This window comes from Pseudopipra pipra, chromosome 19, assembly GCF_036250125.1.
Source record: "Pseudopipra pipra isolate bDixPip1 chromosome 19, bDixPip1.hap1, whole genome shotgun sequence".
Taxonomy (NCBI): Eukaryota; Metazoa; Chordata; class Aves; order Passeriformes; family Pipridae; genus Pseudopipra; species Pseudopipra pipra.
In genome coordinates, this window is record NC_087567.1 from 8,919,538 (window position 1) to 8,939,406 (window position 19,869).

A 19,869-nucleotide genomic window follows, 5' to 3' on the forward strand; every position below is an offset into this window, starting at 1 on the left:
GAACAGCAAAAATGCCCCAAGTTCCTCCTTAGTCTTCTAATGCCTCTGTGCACTGAACACCAACCAGCCCTTAAGCTGGATGGGGTCTCTGGGTTGTCTGTATTTACACCTTCCCTGCAGCATGAAAGATTTGTGATCAGCTATCCCATTTCTCCTTTCCCTGGCTCCTTGATTGTTCCTCTCTCCAGTCCCATCAGCCTGTACCCAGACTGTTGGCTTTGCCTAGCACGAAAATTTGGGAGTAGGAGCCATCAATACCAACCAGATATTGGCAGTGTAGCAAACACAGCACTATTAAGTTTGTGCTAGTAAAAGTAGGCATTTCCCAAAGTGTTTCAAGGAGTCACAACAAACACACCAAAACGCACATGGAGGCTGAGTCAGTCCTACACAGCTCATGAGTTACTGGCAGCTTGATGTCTCTAGGTTTGTAAAAAGCCTCGGGAGGCTTCCTACTCATTACACATTTGTGTACCTTCCACGTGTGAGCTGCCTGGAAACCTGCGGTGTCCGAGAGGGACGCGGTGTCTCCGCCGCTTCCTGATCCCGGCTCCAGCGGGAGGCTTGGGAAGCGCACGCTCTGCCGTTTCAGCTGAATGTGCGGGATGAGCTTTAGGCACACAGATCCTTGCTGATGCATTGTTCTCAAATCCTGTCTTGCGCATAGAAAATCAGTGAAGCAATAAAAACATTTAAGCCTGCGTGTTTAAAAAGAAAGGGGAGAGAAAGCCGTAAACACAGAGTGGATTGATGCTGTTTTGCAAATCAGCTGGTGCATTGTGCTCCGTGGTTGTGTGCTGTCATGGCAGAGAAGGGGAAGAGATCATCCCGTCTCCAGAGGAACAAGCCAGCTGCTCAGCGAGGGGAAACAGTGTGGAGGTGCTTTTCTACGCCATCAGTTATGCCTGTAACATTTGCAGGGCTTTTAAAGTTACTCTCTACCAAATCTAGAAGGCAAATATTTCTCCTCTGCAGCAGGAAGTACGATGTTCCCATTGCTTCCTGGTATTTGGAGTCAGTGCAAATGTACTGGGGCAAGTTTGCAAATGAAATGCAGCAGTGGGTTTGAGTTTGACAGCAGCCAAGGAAGCTGTGATCCCTCTCTCCTCCTCACTAGGCTCTGTACTACGAGCTGGTCTGAAATCACTTTGGTACGTGAGACAGAGCTGATGGGCTGTTTTCCTGCACCGTTGTACATACAGGCTGTGAGGAAAGCTGATCTCTGGATGCTCTGGATTTTGATGTGACTCAAACCCTGCAGTGTTTGCCTGTTCTAGCTGTAGCACCCAGGACAGTCACTCCTTTCTCTCTCCCAGACTCCTGAGCAGTGCCATCAACCCTGATTCAGCTGCTCATGGTGACCCCAGGGATATTCTGTTGACCAGAGTCAACATGTCTTGGTGAAATGTGTAGTGAAAGTCCCAAATGTTTGTGATGACACCGAGTCTCACCTGGACCTTTAATTCCTTCAGCTCCAGAAGTAAAACCCAGCACTAGCAAGACACAGAGAATGTGTTCGAAGTGTATGGTCCTGTTGCTTAGGAACAGCTGTCTGCAGTGACCCTGTGTTGCTGGTGAGAAGAGTAAGGATGTGTGGAGCTGATGTTAAACAAGCAGGATCAATCTTACCCCCAGGACTGTTCTTTGTGTGCTTTGATACTGAATGTACTCTGTGAGGAGTGAATACTCTGGAGTATCCTGAGTTGCACGAGGAAAAGATAAATGAGGCTGCTGGAGGCAAAGCTGTTTGTGACTATTGATCATCAAACCTCTGGTTTCATGCACTTCTTCAGGGCAGTGTCCCCTGAGGAAGCACCTCCCTGCCTCTGTGGTCCTTCACCGATAGGTACAGGTGATGATGGAGACCATGGTTTGTGTAGCACTTGTGTGTCATGTCCAGTTGCATGGAAGTGTTTGGTGGTGGCAGCCTAAAGCCAGTGAGATGTGGCCATGGTTACCCTTGGCAGAGAGAGGATCAATATTATAGAAGGTGGAAAACAGAAAAAAGTTTCACAAGAACTACTGGAGGAGCTGATCCTGTGTGCTCTGACCTGGTCTAGCAAAGCACTTGAAAACAAGTGTGCCTGTTGTCCTGGATGCTTTATGTGTCTGACATGGATTGTATGTTTTGCTGGGGCTGGTACCAGAATGGGGACGTGCCCTAAGGGATTTAGAAAGCAAAGTAGGTTTTTAGTTCTGCCCCTTGGCTCTGAACCAGAGCCAAATGCATGTCTTCCTGCCACTCCTCTCACATATTTACTTACCCTCACACTGAGAAATAATGGGAAGTGGGCCTTGAGCATCTTTTCCCACTGCAGGCAGTGGCCTCCATGGAAGGATGTTGGTTTTCAGCCTGGTCGTTTGCACTGGGGAGGAAAATCAAAGTGTTTGTTGTGGTTCTTTCTTCTGTTTGAGCTGCTGCCTCTTCCCTCAGCTCCCTGGTTGCTGATGGAGGAGTTGCTTTCGCACACAGTCCTGGATTTATGTCTCTGGGTTCTCCTCCCTGTCAGCAGGGACGGCACAAACATTTTTCCTTCGTGTGTCCTCAGACAATAATATTTGGGTCTCGGAGAAAGATTTATTTTGCATTGATTTGTGCATTAAGGAGCCCCTTTGGGAGGAGACTGCTCTGAGAGCAGGGGAGATTGTCCTGCTGCTGCTGCTGTCTTTGGTCTCTGAGCTGTGCCTGGAGACCAGGACTGGAGGAATAACTTCCTTCCAACCTAAATAAAGTGTCTGAAGAATCTTTATTGAGCTGCAAGTTTGCTTTATCACTCTCAGACTTGCCAGCCTTGGGAACTATTTGGGCAGGTCCTTGGTAGATGTGTGTGTGTGCAGGATTGCTCTTGTGCCTTCCACATGTTAAATATTCTGGTGTTGTCTCCTCTAGGGCTCTATGAGCCAGAGTCCCCTTCAACAAAACAGGTGCACTGGATGACTTCCCCCAGGGTGGTGATAGCCAAAATGCCTCCCAAAGAATTGTCTCGTGTCTGAAACAGCTTCTTCCACCTTTATTCCCTCTGTGGCCCATGAGCTGAGCTGCCATTGCTGCACTGATTTATGGGGTCCTTTAGTGTTGGTACTGGTGGCCAAGAAAAGCTGGGGCAGAGGAGCCATGTGCCAGCTGCTGATTTATGAGCCCAGCGAACAGTCCTGAAAAGCACAGTAAGAATTCTCTGGGCCTTCTGCAGTTCCAGCTGACTGGAAGCTCCAGGCTGTTATTTGACCATGTGGAGTAATAAAACTATGAAAACTAATTAACTTTTGCGCTTACTGCAAAACAAACAAGTTTATGTAAAAAATTACTCCACACTTGCAAGCAGCAGTGACTTTATGGGTTCCAAGCCTGTGTTTAATGACCAAGCATGTAGTGCCATGTGTGAAGTGTGTCCCTTTTGCTGGCTTCTCAGGCTGAACAGAATATAACAAGCTCTGCTGATCCCTGAGGACCTGAACACCAGCCTGGGATACTGTTCTCCTTCATCCTTATTAATTATGTAGCTGCTGTGTGGGTGGAGGTTTTACACAAAGCTGCATCGGGTGGTTTCTCGTAGGCCACCCTCCCTGAGTTACGCACACAGTTCATTCAAGGGAAGGTGCTCTCTGCAGTGCCAGTGCTGGAGCCTGGCTGAGGTCATTCTCTGCTCCCTGGGAGGTGCAGCTAAATGAGCTCTTTCCCAGTGGGAGCCCCAAGGTGGTTTTGTGCTGTTAGCAGGCAAACAGCCCTGCTCAGGACCTGCCCCTGTGCTGAGGCTGCTCAGCCTGTGCCAGCTGGGATGTTGACATCAGAGGAGGGATGTTTCTGAGTGCTCTGGTGTTGTGTTCCTTGCCAGTGGCCAGGCACTTATCAACATTGGATAGATGATCCAGCCTCTGTCATCCTACACTGATTCAGGGAAAGGGAATGACTGGCTGTTCTTCCCCCTTAATCAAATTACTGAGGTAACCCTCCTTCTCTCCCATCCCTCCTGCATTACTCAGTAGCTTCTTGTACTGGATGTTTAACTCTGTGTTGTTAGAGTCAATTATTGTTATTAGAGTCAATTATTCATTTATTTATTTATTTTAAAGTGTCGTCCCCCCCCTTTTCTGAGGGATGTGCTTGGGTTGTCATGGTACTCAGTACCAGAGCCCCAGCCAGCGTGTTTCTATCCCAAGCTTTGGTTTTCTCCACAAAGCAAAGTATTATTGCAGAGCTATTATTAGCCTAAAATAAGAGTGTGCATACTCACTGCTATAGAATTCTCCTTTTCACGCATCAAATCAAGTCCCTGTGGATTTTCACCTCCCTCCCAGATCTGGCAGACAATGAAAAAAGGAGCTATTTTTAATCTAAAATGTTCTGTGTTTCAAGTCCAGAGAATGAAAATGTAGTTTTTCTCCTCATAGCTGAGTGCTATAAAACTTTTTGTCTATAAAGGAAGGATAAAACTTCCTTCAGGAAGGGCAAAAGTTCTGATTTTGGGGGCAACAGATCTTAGTTCCCTTGAGAAACTGAAAAACAGTGGCAATCACTGTCCTTGGATTAAGGAATTTACCAAGAAGAAGGGACAATTTAACAAAGGGGGCTGGCAAAGTCTAGTGTGGTAGAGTGGTATCAATTCCCTTCTGGGGGGAAGATGGTGGTCATGGATTAGGAATCACTTGCCTGAGACAATATTTCTGGCAGCCAGGGAGATTGGCATCACTGTCAGAATGGTGCTTACACACCTTTCATCATCTTGCTGTCACTCCAGTTCTGCCATCCCACGGGAGTCCCTGCTCTATCTGTCCTCCTGACAGGCTGGCAGGTATTGTCCAGGAGAGAAGGGGAATTTCTGCTCCAGGTGTGCTCCCTGCCCAGAAGAAATGGATATGGAAGAAGTTTCTTCTCCCCACTGTGTGTGCCCTTCTGTGCTGAGCCCAGGCTGGTGGGCCAAGGGGTAGGGCACCTTCCAGAGCAGGTCCATCCTTCCCTGCTGACTGTCCTGCACCCAGGGCTGTGGTGGTGGGGACAGCAAGTTGTTGCCCCCAAGGTGCAGGTGCTGCTTTAAGCAAGAAGGGCTGAGGCTTCTTTTGCCCTAAAGGGAGGAGGAGGGAGAGGGGCAGAGCAGATCTGACTGTACAGGAAGGCGTGAGCTGGGGAAAGCAGTTTTGCAAGGTAGCTTTAGGCCAGGCTTCAGGCCAGACAGCAGGCAGGATGTTACAGGAGTGTGCCAGGAGCAGCATTCCCATATCAGCACTGAACCCTGTCCCTCCAGCACTGGTGGAGCTGCTTCAGTGCAAAGCCCAGCTCAACTTTCCTTTGGCTGCTCGTGACAGCCCACATGGTGTCTGTGCTGGTGCCCCTCGAGCAGGGACAGCCCTCCCCTGCCCTGCTGCAGGCTGGGCACACACAGAGTTCCAGCTCATGAAGCACAAGGTCAGAGGAGCTCCCTGCAGCTGTACAGGCAGAACTTTCCTTGCTGAGTACATTTCCATCCTGGTTCCAGCCTGGCACAGCCCTGCAGACACACCTTGCTCTGCTGCAGGGGGTGTCTAATGCAGCCCATCGGTCACAGCGTCCTGGCCCCTGAGGAGGCTCAAGGGCACAGCCAAACTCTGAGCCAGCAGCCCTCCCACGGGGCTGCCCTGCCCTGTGCTCCTCTGCCTGCTGCCCCATGGAGCAGAAAAGGGGGGAGCAGCAGCACTTGTCTCCTGGGGCTGGCCAGGTCCTTGGTGCTCCTGGCTGGCCTTCCTCTCGCTGGTGTTGCTCACCAGATATGTCACTAAGCAGCAGCAGAGAGAGACCCAAAGGCTCAGATCTGATTAACCTCTACAACTTTATCCCGTGTCTTAATTGGATTAGCTGCAGGGGGTGGGTTTGCTCTTGTTCCTGATTTTTTTTCTTAAACAGGTACTTATCACTGTGACATCTGATGGAAGCAAAAGGTTCAAGTAGCAAGACCTGTGAATAAACAAGTGGTGTTTGCTTCCTCCCCACTGCTCAGCTAACAGCTCCTACCCTTCCTTTCTGAAATATTGCTGATGCCTGTGAGATGGCTCTGAGTAAGCCCTGCAGTTGGATCTCCTGGGAGGTGTGGGCCTTGCCTGAGAGCCTGGATGCCAGACCCAGAGTCCCTGATTGCTAATTGCAGTTCTGTCACTTCGGGGAAGGATTTCTGCTCAGTAATTGTTCAAAGCAGTATTAAATTCCCATGTACAGTTTCTTTCATCTTTTCTCTGAGCTTTTCAGTTTCCTTCACGTTCTTCTGCCCCTCAGGGTTTTTGCTTGTCCCACCACCATGGTGTAGGGTTGTAGGGAATTGGCCTTACTCAGCACTGCAATAGCCCTTCCTCTTCCAGGGCTTCAAAGCTTGTGCTCCAGTACCAGCTCATTTAGTTTCACAGGTGGGAACATGGAATAGGAAGATCAGTGGCCATACCCCGTTACAATGGGGGACAGGCTGCTACAGACCTAAAAAGAAGGAATTGAATCCATTTCATCATGAGATTGCCTCTCATTCCTCATGGTGTTGTCTGCCTGTGTGGTGCCCAGTGGAGAAAAAGAAGAACCAGTTTACAGAAGTCTTTTCCCCATGTCCATCCTGCAGCACCCAGTTGCCTCTTCAACAAGCTTAAAATAGAAGCCTTTTTCCTTGCCAGCTGTAATGGATCCTGGATTGGGCACTGGAGAGGGTGATGAAGGGGCACATGCTGCTGAGAAGCTCTCTCTCTCTCCTCTGTAAAAAAGACTGAATTGTAGGTGTGATATCAGGCCATGGTTCTGTTCCAGGAGGAATAATTGCTGTACCGGCACCACTCCGGCTGTTACAAGATCAAAACTGCTGTTACATTACAGCTGGTAATACTGCCTGGCTTGGCAAAAGGACTGACAAAGTGTTCCAGGATTTTAATGTATGTCCAGATAAACTGTCTTCCACAGTGAGGCTCAGGCCTTTGAATTTAGTCCATGTAAAATAGCAAGAGCTTTAGTGACTTGGTAAAAAGGTAACTCCAAGGAATCCCCTCTTTGTGCAGGGCTTGAATGGGATTCATTTGTGTGAAGCACAGTTACAGTAGAGGGTTCAGGGCTCTGCATCTGGGATGTGTGGTGGTCAGGGAGGGCTCAGCTGCTGCTCCCAAAGAAAACGTGGCCATTAAGCTGAGTTACGATGGACATGAGGCTCCTTTCTCAGATTTAATGTATTCCTGTATTTCGTGTCCCCTGGCTCCTGGGCAGCTTGCAGGCTGGGAATGGAAATTGGGAGCTGCAGAGGATGACTGAGCCATTAGCAGGCAGAATTTGATGCTCATAAAAATGAATGCATTTCATGTTGCAAGGCATTGGTTTGCTTTGGTCTCCTGAGGATCTCTTACTTGGAATTTTGTGACTCAGGCTATATTTGTTACAAAAGCAATACAAATGGAGAGGCCCTGTGGTTTCAGAGGCTTGGCTGTTCTCTTGTCTGTGAGTATCATTTCAGCTTTTTCTGTATCAAATGTTATTCCAAGGAAGCTGTGAAAATGTGAAACGCAATGATATCCGAAAACAGAGTATTGCAGTCCCAATTTGTGGTATCCACAGAAATAGCTGTCTTTGGAGATCTGCTCAGATACTGTTTTTCAGGAAAAGCCAAGTTCTAGTAGATAATTTTTCATTATTAGGCTTTCACTGAGGGATATAGAGGACTAAAAGGATTTGGTGGGTCATTAAAATAAGTACAGATCTGCCACTGTGGGGTTTTAAACACAAGCTGAAATCCTGGTCCCTCTGAAGGGGCCTCATTTGCCTCCTTCAGGCCCCACTCTAATTTCATTACTGGTTTCAGAAGGGAAAGGACTTCTACTGATTTTAATTTTACAGTGTTTCTTTTAGCATGCAGACACAGAAATATTCAATTTCTTTCGCCGAGGGTTTCATTAAAGGAAGCTCACACAACGTGCACCCCTTCCTTGGGAGAGCATTCGTGTGATAAATTTAATTTTTCAAGCACGGGAGGTTGTGAAGGAAAACACTGTTGCTTCTTGCTTTTCCCTTTAGCACTGAGAGACAAATCCTTCAGCTCTTCCTCACTCCTGGCAGCCTGGGCTGAAGGGGAGGCAGCAGATACACCGGGAGAATATTGTGCTACGCACCATAAAGTTATGCCAAGGCAAAAGGAACATCCAGGCTGAAATCACCTTCTCCCCTGAGGCTTCTGTGGTTTATTTTAATATTTTCTAAGGTGAAGTGCTGGATCCAAGCCTTGCTAACAGCCAACATCTTTCATGTCAGGCAAAAAGTCTTTGCCAGTGTCTTCCTTGGCCACCAGATGCTGAGGATTTCGGTGCAGTAGAGTTTGGCTGTGGAAAGTCTGCTGTTGCTGTAACAATGTGCAGCTCTGTGGGTGCTGCACCCACCTCTGCCTGGTGTGTTCTCACAGGGATGTGTGCCAGGGTCAGGCTGAGCAGTGTTTCCATCTGAAATTCCCCTCCTTCCCCTCAGCCCCCACCACAGATCCAACTTATCTAGACTGCCCCATTTCCTTGGTGTGGGAGGGATTCTCACTTCAGCTTGTCTGAGAGCAGGACCACAAAGCCTTGGAAGGAAGGAGTGAATGGAGCTGTTCACTAGGACCTGCTTCTTCTGGTGACACCAGCTGGCAGTTTCTGAAATAATTTTTACTTTAGGTACCTCCAAACTCTGTAGAGTGAGAATTGGAGGAAGCAACACTGGTCAATGAAAATGTCCATATAATTTTCATTGACATAATAAAGACTATGGTACATTATAATTACTTTTATAATGCAATAAAATAGGATGGGATGGGACAGGAATTAACCTCAGCTAAGCAACCAGTATATTGTGCTTCCCTACTTACTACAACAAATATTTATCTATGCAGTGAGATTTGCTGGCATAGAAATGGTGAGAGAAGAGGGTGATGGCCATGGGAGTTGGCCTGGCTTGCTTTCTGCTGTCCCAAGCATGCTAATGTGTGGTACTTCACTGAGGGATAACCAAAACTAAAAATCTTGTCTTTATATCTCCTGTCCAGCTCCTCCAAGTCACTCACTGTGATGAGCAGAGCCTGGTTATATCTGTTCTCCATCTGTCCCTTCCTCTGTCATCTCCACTATCATTAATTGTTAACGTCTGCCCTGAGAGATTGCCTCTTAGCACGGTGCTGAGGGGATCTTTCCATGGAGGATTAGGGCTGGGGTGGATTGACAGGAGGCAGTATCCTTGCTGTGGGAAGTTTGCCAGTCATGTGCAAGCTCAGTGCTGCTGCTCTGCCGCTGACTCCAGTTCATGTCAGGCCATGGGCAAGACTCAGCTGCAGCTCCGTGCCCTGTCACCGAGCACAGCAGGCCAGATGTGGCCTGTGCACTGTGTGCTGGCTTTGGGGGAGGCCTCCTGCACCCAGCTGCTGCACGTGGCCTTTGTCAGCACCTTCTGTGTGTTCACAGCACCTGCACCTTCCCAGGGAGGTGAGTTCACACCTGCTTGGTTTCACTGTGTCGTTGCAGTGGTTTGGTTCAGGCTGTGGTAACGATACCAGCACTGGGGGGCTGGCAGGGGGAGTTGAGATGTCACTTCTCACTGTGTCACTCTCCCCACGTGGCTGAATGTGTCTGTAAATCACACCAGTGCTTCCCCATGGCTTTGCTTTCTGTTACTGCCTCAGCTGCCAGGATTTCATGGGACACAGATCTCGGCTTTTGGCAAAAGCACGGCCTCCTTTCCTTGTAAAGGTACTTGGGATGTATTTCAGTGCCCTGAAGCGTAGCCAAGGGCCCTGCTAAGCTCCCTGAATCCAGGCTCTGAGAGATTGTGTTTCATTTTATTTTACTGGGTTTCCTTGCCCGTGGAGTCTGTATTTCTTCCAGTGTCTGCCCGGGGAGCATGGGAGAATCCCTCTGCATTTCAGAGGGTGAGGAGTTTCCTCTTACCAGGTTGGTCTCCTGATCTGCTCCTAAGAAGTCCTTGGCAACCCTGGTTGCTCATTCCCAAAGGTGATACATGTCCTGCAGCAGCCAAAAGGTGTCTGTTACCTCACCAGGGCACTCTGGGGCCTGGGGGCACATTTCCTCCTGGCTGTCAGTACCACAGCTGAGGACTCTCTTTTTCCCTGTTCAGGACAAGCTGTGCTTTGAAGGTGTCACACCAGGAAGGATTTCCATGTGTGTTGCTGCTTTCTACAGCTACAGCAATGGCAAAATAGTCTTCCCCCAGCCTAAAGGGAAACCTTTATACCTAATCCATCTCAGACTTTAAATCTCAAAACTAGCCAAGTAAAGCCAGCAGAGTTTGCATCAAGGGGCTTGATTTTGTGGACCTCTTGGAGGGAACATTAAAAGATGTTTGCAGGGTTTAGAAGCATTGTTTATTTATTTATTTATTTGGGTATGGAAATCCCTCTGGCTGGTATTCCCATGTCCCTTTAAGCCATTTGAGATGACATTTCTTTTGTTTCTTTCATTAAAACCATTTTTATCCTGGCTCGTGGGACTGTCCAAGTAGAAATTAAAACATTGCTTGGTGTTTCCTTGCCCATCCTATCAGTTCTTCATCCCCAGATCCTTTCAGCCCTCCCCAGCTCTCCCCCCTTCCCTGCCCAGCTTGCCTTGAAGGGCTGGGAAAGGCGAGACTGGCGCATTCTGTTGCCTGTCTGATTGTTGTGGGGTTGTGTTTGTGTGGGGAAGGTCACGAGACAAAAAGACCACCAGGCAGGGCTGGGCAGGGGGGGCTCAGTCCCTCTCCATTCAGGCCTTGTGGCAATGGGTGGGAAGAGTCTTGTTTGCATGACAGGGTTTCAGGGGGCCGTTGCTTTTTGTTTAGGTTTCTTCCACGGCTGCTGAGTGGGCCCTGAAGGGCACAACAAAAGTAGAGCATATCTGGGAATTCATGGGGCTGCGGCAAAGGAGTGACTGATCCTGCCCAGCCCCTGTGCTCCTGCAGCCTGGAGACTCCCAGCAATTCCTCTGCCTGAGCTGTTTGTGTCCTGTCCAGCCTTGGCTCTGCTGGGAGCTCTGGATCTTGTGGTTGGGATCCTGAGGGGGATAAATGCTCTGGAAGTTTTCTGTCTGTGGAATGAAGGTTGTAATGCAGGGGCACAGCTCCACAGACCTGCCACAGTGGCTGTGCTTCCCAGAATATTTCTGAGACTTCCAGCCAATTACTTTTATTTGCAGCATCTGCCTCCTGCCTTGCCCATCGGCTCGACACTTTTGAGAGCATTGTTGTGTTTAAACAGCTCTTATTTCCTCATCAGCCCTGTGAGAAGCTGAGCTGTGTCCCTCCCTGCAGCTCTCCCCTCACCCAGTTCTTAGAAAGCAGCTCAGTCTGTATTTACCACTGGTGTGCACAAAAGCAAACATTGTCAGGGACTGATTGTAACTGTCCCAATTACCCCGGCTTCATTTACATAAGAAGACCGACCAGCCTGTGGCAGTGGCATTGCCTTGACTGTCTGATAGGGGACATTTAGATTTGGGGAGCAGGAAAGAACTGGAGTCCCCAGGCTGGCTGTGCCATGGAGAAGAGAGGGCAGTTTTGGTCCCTACTACAGCAGCCCTTCCTGGAAGGAGGATAACTTGTCAGCTCCCAGCCATTGGCAGCACAAGTCTGTCTGATTAAAATGGAATAGCTGCCAGTTTTCCAGAGATGCAAATTCCAGGAACCCCGAGCACGCCTGGCTGTCCCATCTGAGTAAATCCTTCTCCTGCATAGTGTGTGTGTGTGTGTATGTATTTATGTGTTTATTTTTAGTAGGTGTTGACCCTCCTTGAATGCTTTTAGATTAAGCAGTGACCTGCCTGGTGTTGTCACTTCCCTCAGGCACACGTAACCTCTCTCTCCTCCCTGTGTTTGGATTTTTTCCAGAGAGCTAGCTGTTCCTGCAGGCAGGCACTAAAGCAAGAGGAGAGCAGCTGGGATGAAGCAGAAGTCAGGAAGCAGGCTGCAATGGTATGATCTCCTGACCCAAAGCAATAGCTAGTGCTGGTAGGACTTGTTTGCACTGCAGCAGCTGCACAGCTCACACTCCTTTTACTGAATTGAGAATTACTCATATTCTCTCTCCCTTCTCCCCAGTGCCACATGTAACACAATCTCCCTGTGCCCAGGCTGGCAGATGGAAACCCAAGGCACTCTTCTGTTTGCAGCAGTGGTTTCTCATGGGCTCAGCTGGCCTGTGAAGCTGCAATGTTCAGGCTTTGGCAGAGCAGCCCTTGGGGAGACCCTTTGTGCCCCTCTGGCACTGCTGTGTGTGCCTGCACAGACCCACACCCACCTCTTCATCTCCCTGCTGCTTCCAGGAGACACTCCCACACTTGGGCATCTTTCCTTGTTGCCTGTGGATATCACCAAGTTTAGCTGCTTCCTTTGACCTTTATCTTCCCCCCTCCTTCAAAGCTCCCCTCTAGTATTTGGCAGTTTGGAATTGTTATTATTTAGTTACTAGGTGACAATATAGGAGTGTGTCATGCAGGGGGCTGGAGCACAGGCAGCTCATCTCAGCTACAGTAGTATTTTAAGCTTCTTGCATCCTTGGGTGAGTTACTTTGTGTGAATTGGGTTGGTAATTCATAACTCAGTAATTGGGTGAATTACTTTGCCTGTCTCCCAGTTCAAACGTGGAACTCCTTAGGAGGTGGTACCACTGTGAATCATAAAGAGCACAAATTACCATTTCACAGTGCACTGTGTGCTGGAGACCTGACTGCTAATGGCCAGATCCCAAGTCTCTGTCCTTATGCTTTTGGACCTCTCTAAGAGGGATTGATAATCCAGTCCAGATTTCTCAGGTATTCCTTTACTCTTTCTTTGGGGGGTTGGAGGGGGGAAAATCCTTATGTTTTTCTCAGATCAGGTGCTGCTTGTGCTCTGAGTCCGGGGCATTCACATTTTTTGCCTGAAATCACCCACACTGGTATTGTTACCTTTGCTTGGTGCAAGGAGCACCAAAAAAGAAGAGGCAGAACAGAGTCTCAAGTTGAGGCACAGATCAGCCCCTATTTTAGCCTTGTAGGATCTGAAGGAACATCTTACAAACAGTGTTCAAAGCTAAGGCAAATTCTCGGGAAAGTCTTGGCACGAGTGAAATCTCAGGAGATCTCTTTGCTTGGAAAAGTTTTGTTTTGAAAAAGTTTCTCTTGGCTTTATGAATGAGAGCCAAACCTTGCAAATAACACTGCTGATAACCAATACCACACACAGAAACTGCACCTTGTCCTGTCTTTAGAACAATGCTACAGTTGCGTCCCTTGGGCTGCTGCTGGTGATTATCTTGGTGCTTTATCCCGTCGGCTGTTTCCATGTCATTGGCTCAGTTTTGCTACAGTTCCCTTTGATGGGGGCAGCCTGACCTTTTGGGGCTGCCTTTGGATTTGCTCTGGGTTCATGAGAATTTGCTGTCTGGGAGCAAAGAAGGTGCCCGATGGTGGGGGATTATTGCGGGACAGGCGATGGTCGCACTGTCTGCTCGAGGCAGCTTTTCTGCTCCTGGATTAAAGTTCACGCTGTGTTACTTGTCTCTCTGTCTAAGGCCTTGTCAAGTCCATGTGGGAAGCTGTTCTGTCTGCACTGTTTCACTTTGTGCTGCTCAGCTCTCTCCCTGCCCCATTTCTCCCCCTCTTTCCCCTTCCATTCAAGCGGCATCTTTCCATCTTTCAGTCTTCCCCATTCAGGTCTGTCTTTGCTCTCTGCCCTGTGTAAAACTGCCATGCCCTCCCCACCATTCATCACCTCTTGCTCATTCACCTCCCTGCTTGCCTTTCTCCATTCATCTGGGCTTCCTCCCAGCCAGTCTGTGCTGCCCTCTCCTCCTGCCCCTTCCCCACTCCTCCCTTTGTGCCCCTGCACTCCCTTCTCCATGACCAGCCACACTCAGCAGTCTGCAGTGTGCTCTGGGAGGATGCTCTGCTAGAAGTTGGCCCCACTTGATGGGCTGATTAATCCCCAGTGGAAGCCTGGTGGGACTGTTTGGGGTGGATTTGTCTCTCTGGTTACCTTGCAGGTGAGAAGACTTTTTTTCCCCACTCTCTTCACACTTCCCAGAGATGCAGCTTGATGCACAGGAATAGGAGGAGGTTTGTGTTTCCCCAGCCTTCCTGTTCCATCTGTTTCTGTCTCTCCCTCCTGCCTTGTTTCCCCTTTGTTTGCAGCAGTTGCAGCTCTCAGGTGACTCTTTGCAGAGGTTGTTTTGATTTCCTCATTTCTGAGGAACATAACATGAATACTCTTAATTATGCTGGCTCTGTAATTATGGTTGTCGCCTGTGTCTTCTCTGCTTCCTTCTTTTAAATCATCCACATTGAGGCTGTATCAGTTTTGGAAAACCATCTCTGCACTTGGATGTGTGTTTTAAGTGTTACCCAGGAAATAGAGCTTGTGAATTGGAGTAGCCAGGGCTGTTGTTTCTCAGTGCAGCCACAAGCCCGTGCTTGTGATGCAGACACAGGAAATAAGGATCACAGGCCTCTGCCAAAGCTGTCCCAGGCTGCTGTGGCCCTGCAGCTCCCCTGTGCTGGCAGTGTGCACACACCACCCTGGGCTATGGGAGGAGCAGTGTGGCAGGAAACAAGGTGGGAGGGCTGCTGGCCCCCAGGTGCCCATGGGGGGCTTCAGCTCTGAGGGGTTAAACTGCATTCAAACCAGTCTGTTCAAGCAAAAGGGCAATATTAGAGCTTGGGAAGAGTGGATGGACAGGCCTGTGGGAGGAAGCAGGTGCTCTGAAAGCCTGTGTGAGCCCTGCACACGTGGGAAATGTGATCAGAGCAGGGAGGGAGGCAGGAATGAGGTGGAAAGAGGCACAGGCTGTGCGAATGAGTGCAGGTCTGACTGACAGCATGAGCTCTGCTGTGTGGGAGGCTGTGAAGGGACTATCTGCTGCTGTCTGCTGAGCCTAAGAGGAGCTCCTGATACAGCCCAGGCAGGGCCAGGCTCTGTGAGGACCTGTCAGTCCTGGAAGAAGGACCCTTTTATCTGCTAACTGTCTCAAAGAGGGATTTCAAACCCTGCTCTGGTTTTTTGTCAGGGTTTGTTAAAAGGGATTCCCTGTTCATTGTGTTTTGCCCCACAGAGACATTGCACCTTGCAGAACACAGCCAGCCCCAGGCCAGCCCTGCATTTGGTCCCCTGCAGGCAGAACTGCTGTGCTCCAACAAGGCTTGGGCTGGGAACCCTGCATGGACAGCACTTCTCCCTAAGAAGGGAGTTGCATTCCTGTTGTGGAGTTTATTAAGTCATGATTTGCTTTAAAACTTCAGATACATTTTCTGCCTATTTGAAAACTTGTGGCAGACAGAACTCCATAAACATTGTGCCTTGCCTTGCATTTGTCTCTTGTACCCACTAAGAGCATATAAAAATCCAAAATGCAGCTTGATTTTTCTGATTTGTGACTGTGCAATTTTGGCACTTGGACAAATCTCTTCTACCCTTAAACCAAAGTATATTTGACACAGCAGACTCTGGGAAAGTGCAAACACTGCAGAAATTACCAATGCAGCCCTGCATGCAGGGAACCTGCAGTCTGGGTGTCATCCAGCCCTGATTTGGATAGATCTCCTAAGGAGCAATGCTAAGCACCACAGCTTCCAGCAGTCTGGCTCCTTTCTGCAGCTGGAACCCCTGTGATCACCCTGGAAAGATGCAAGCCAGGATTTCTTGCTCTCAGGCATTTAAATGGTAGAAGTTAGAGAATAATTAATGCTGCCAGCTCAGTTGGGAAGCAGCCTGCCTGTGATACCTTTGAGATGGTTGTGTCCTTGCACTGTAACACCAGGTGCCTTCAAGGGAATTATGTGGTACCTCTGCCTCCTCTTCACAAGGCTGACATTGCCTTCTGCTCCAGTTCAGCTTGGAAAACAGAGGAGTTTCTTGGGCAGCTCCTTAGTCCCCTTGGCTGAGTAAAGCCAGCTGTGAGACCAGCATGAGTTAAATATGTTTCCCAGTCTGTTTAATAAGAATTTTGCTCTGTGGCTGTTGCTCTTACCAGAAGCATAGTTTGATTTCCAGCAGAGGTGGGTCATTCTGGCTGTACCTGTGCTATGGCACTTGTTAGTTGGGGCTTTAAAGCATCCGTTTGGCTCAAGTTTTTCTGAGCCCCAGTAGCTGCAGTCAGGTGAGAAGGGAACTGTTTGGATTGTCCACTCTCTCGTAATGAAGGCTGGATTTTCTGAGTGATCTTCTGCTTGACCTCGACCATTCCTCATCTCCCAGGAAAACTTGCAATTCAATTGTTAAACTTTTAGTGAGACATTTCACTTGTTAATAGTAAAAAATAATCAACTTACTCTAATCTAAAGCTGCCCAGTTCTGACCTCTTTGACCTTTGTCTCAGAGGAGATTCCTGTACTGCCAGTTTTCTGTTACTCTGGACAGTGATCAAGTCATTGCTTTACCTTCCCTTTCACAAGATAATGAATTGAGCCCATCAGTGCAGCCAGTCAGACTGTACCAGTCACAAAGTGCCAAAGAGGTGATGGCACCTCATTTACAACCCTGCACAGTTCCTTTTCTGCAGGCATCGTTACCTTGAGCGCTGTCACTGTAACAACCAAGGCTGTTTTCCCCCCAGTGGCTGCTGCTGAAGGCGGCATTCCCTGTCCTGTGAGCTGGCTGGCATTCTTGGCTCCGGGCCAGGTGGCTGTCTCTTTGTTTTTATTGTAATATGTATTGTTTGCAAGCACCCAGATTTACCAAAAGACCCAGCTCATGCTTAGTAACTTGCTGCTTTAACTCATCTGTGAGTATGATGCAGACTGCTGCTAAGTCACAAATGAGAATCCGGTAGGAGCGAGAAGGAATTCTCGTGGGACCCCATTAGTGGCATTGCCATGTGATGGGAACTCTCTCTGCCTTAGTTTTATTTTTGAGACCTGTCAAATGGCCAGACTTCAGCACGTTGAGCGTGTGACAGGCTGAGTTTGTGTCACAGTAAGTCCTCAGAGCCAGGGCTGTGTGGTGCAGTCAGACACCCTGCAGAGAGCAGTTACACCCCTGACCTTGTCTCATGACCTGACCAAGGCTGTGTTCTCATCCACGTAATATCAGCTGGACACAACCTGATTTTTGTTGCCTGCCCTGACTGATATTAGACCAATCCTCCTTCAGGTATGTGTTACTCACTGTCAGTCATCTCTTCCTTTGCTGTGGGTTGCTGTCAGACCAACAGCCCTGCCGTGTCCCATTACATTCCTGCCCGGCAGCTTTGGGAGCAGGTGGGTGTCACTGTGTTTGGACAGGGCTTTTGGAGCTGTGGTTGGAAGGGCTGCATTGCTGATTCAAAACTGGAAGAAAGGTAAAAAGCAGATCTTGATGTTCTTCCAGCGTTCCCAGACTTGCAGAAAATCAGTTTTTGTAATGACTTTTCAAAATCTTTTGGATGAAAGTTACCTTGACCTGCTGATTCAAGACTATCTAAGTTTAGCAGCTGCTGTGTAACATTTTCCAGAGTTACTGCTGGGACAGAAAGTGCATCATCATCCTATGATGGAGATAATTCCTTGGGCTTTTGTCCACATACAGAGCAGAAACATTTCAACTCCCCTGACTCTTTCATGCTGGTATCACCTATGCAACTTTTTCCAGGTAGTATCAGACCCAACCCCTGTTTTGAATGAGAACTCATCTGCCTCATCTGTACCAGCAGAGATGCTGCTGTGACAGGTGACATTGTCCACAGCAGAGAATTGGTCAGAAACTTTGTGTACAATTAGTTGAGCTGGGAGCAAGCAGGGATCTGACTGCAGGAACTTGGCCTGAAATACAGCCCCAGCTGAACAACTCTGCTCCCTGTTGTGTGTTGGGTTTTGGTTTGCTTTGTTTTTATTAATATTTTCCTTGTAGCAATAGTGATTAGAGCCTGTCTGGCTCCTGGCTGTGAGACTGACTGTGCATGTTTGTGTCTTCTCTTGAAGACAGCAATAAACACAGCAATCCCACCCAGAGTGTATTGCATCTCAGTTCTGAATGAAGAGACTTGCACATTATGTCTCCTCATAATGTAGAAGCCCTGAAATGTAATTAATATTAATACAAGATTTTGAGATTCTCCAATAAGACGTGTCTAAAACCACATAAACAATAATTCTGTGGTGGTAAATGAGAGTATCATGTGTCCCGGTACTATGGATATTTAATGCCTTACACCATCCAGATGAAAAGTGTTTAGGCTGCAAAACTCATTGCCTCAGGAGATTGTGGAGCTCTGAAAACTAGAGGAATTCAAAAGGGAGAGCAAGAGATTGGGCATTTGCATATTAACGGTGTCGGGGCCAGCGCTGAGCAGTTCTGGAAAGCGTCAAACCTCTCGTCTCAGGACTTAAGAAAACTTTCTAACTGCCCATGTGAGTTTGGTCATGATGATCTCTAGGTGGTCTCCTGTCCCCAGCCTCAGAAATGAGGGACAGGCAGCACCAGAGCTGGGCTGGGGATGTCAGGCAGTGACTCTCCAGTCTGGCCCATGGCCTGCCCAGCCTGAGCTGCAGCTCAGGACAACAAACAGTGAAGTGTGCAAGGTGCTGGGTCAAGATTAAAAATTGTATTTGCGCCTAAAAATCCCCTACCACTTTTTAGAGTGCCTCAGCTTTATTCCATTAGTCTTAATGCACTGACATAAATAATAAAGTAGGAAGAAGCAGAGCTGGAGAAGGCTCAGTCTATAAACATGTCTCCTTGCATTAAGCCTTGTGGCATAATGGAGGGCATCTCCTGCCACCCGTGCTGCCTCGTTAATCACGTCATTATCTCCCTCACTTGTGGTGCTGCATCTCCTTCCATGGCAATGCTGCTGATAATGGAGCTCCTATTTACCCTGCCTTCTTTCTGCGGGGCGGCTTTGGTTTCAAAGCCAGCACAGTGGCATATTTTGAATAATTTAGTTCTGGGTGGCTTGAACACTGCGTGTCGTTCCTCAGTTGAGACTGGAGGCTGATTTCTGGGAGTGTTCTGCCAGGAGGGCTGGTCTGGAGAGAGGCACTGGAATCACCCAGTGGTGGACATCGAGGTGGCCGAGGACTGAAGGCTCACTCAGCAGGTCCTGTGAGTGCTCTGCCCTCTCTTAGTGTCTTAGCAGGACTTGCAGCAGGAAAGCTACAGGCAGAGGAAGGATAGGGAAGAGAGGTGCATTAAAAATGAGCATGGAGACAGAGACATGAGTTTGGATACCTGGCTGAGCGTCACAGGCTTCCCCAGCAAACCGTGGCTCAGAAATTCCCAGGGTCTCCAAACGCAGGATTTTCTTGGCCTGTGGTGATTATGGACGAGGGGTCTGAACCTCTGCAGACTCAAGGAGTTCTGTGTGGCATCCCACTGTCACTGGCTCTGAAAATTATAATAGGTTTCTGTGTCTGAAACCTCATCAGGAGGCCAGCTCTGGTCACAGTCTCCTGTGCTGGTGGCCTGGTGGCCCTTTGCCACTGCAGCCATCACCCAGCCACGCTCTGTGTGTGCTGCACAGCCCTCACTGGGCTGGCTCACACAAACACAGGGGTGCTGCTCGTGCCCGTGAGATGGGAAGGTCAAGGTGCTACACCTTGGCAATACCAAGAATCAAATCTGATCCCAAGCCCTCTTTCCTGTCTGCCTAAGAACTGAGCAGTGGTGCACTCCTGAATCTTTTGATTCTCCCGTTCTTGTTGAATCTGTGCTTTCAGTGTCTGTTTAGATGAAGTGCTTTTGCAGAAGGTAACAACAGATGGTAGTAATGTAGGTCCCTTCCCTGTCTTTATGCCTAAGACGGTAGGAGAAATAAATCAGAGCAGAAATGTCTTTACAGATTGGCCAGCTAGCCATGAACCTGGGCTTCAGGCTACTCTGCTCTTCAAGGAAAAGGGAATCTTATACCAGCTCCCTCCATCTCCACTTTGCCATGTGCTGCATGAGACACTCACCCAAATCCGGGTGACAGCCCATCTGCT

General features: G+C 48.7%; 1 protein-coding gene across 8 annotated transcripts in view; it reads left to right on the forward strand.

Moving 5' to 3' along the window:
* Positions 1 to 19,869, forward strand: part of RHBDL3 (rhomboid like 3) — a 63,234-nt gene that overhangs the window by 12,969 nt on the left and 30,396 nt on the right. For 2 of the 8 annotated variants that reach the window (XM_064676421.1, XM_064676420.1), the window contains one exon: positions 11,828 to 11,911. The exons of the other annotated variants lie outside the window; for them this stretch is intronic. In XM_064676421.1, the coding sequence (XP_064532491.1) occupies positions 11,828 to 11,911 (84 nt within the window). The remainder of the gene's footprint in view (positions 1 to 11,827; positions 11,912 to 19,869) is intronic. 8 annotated transcript variants of the gene reach the window in all.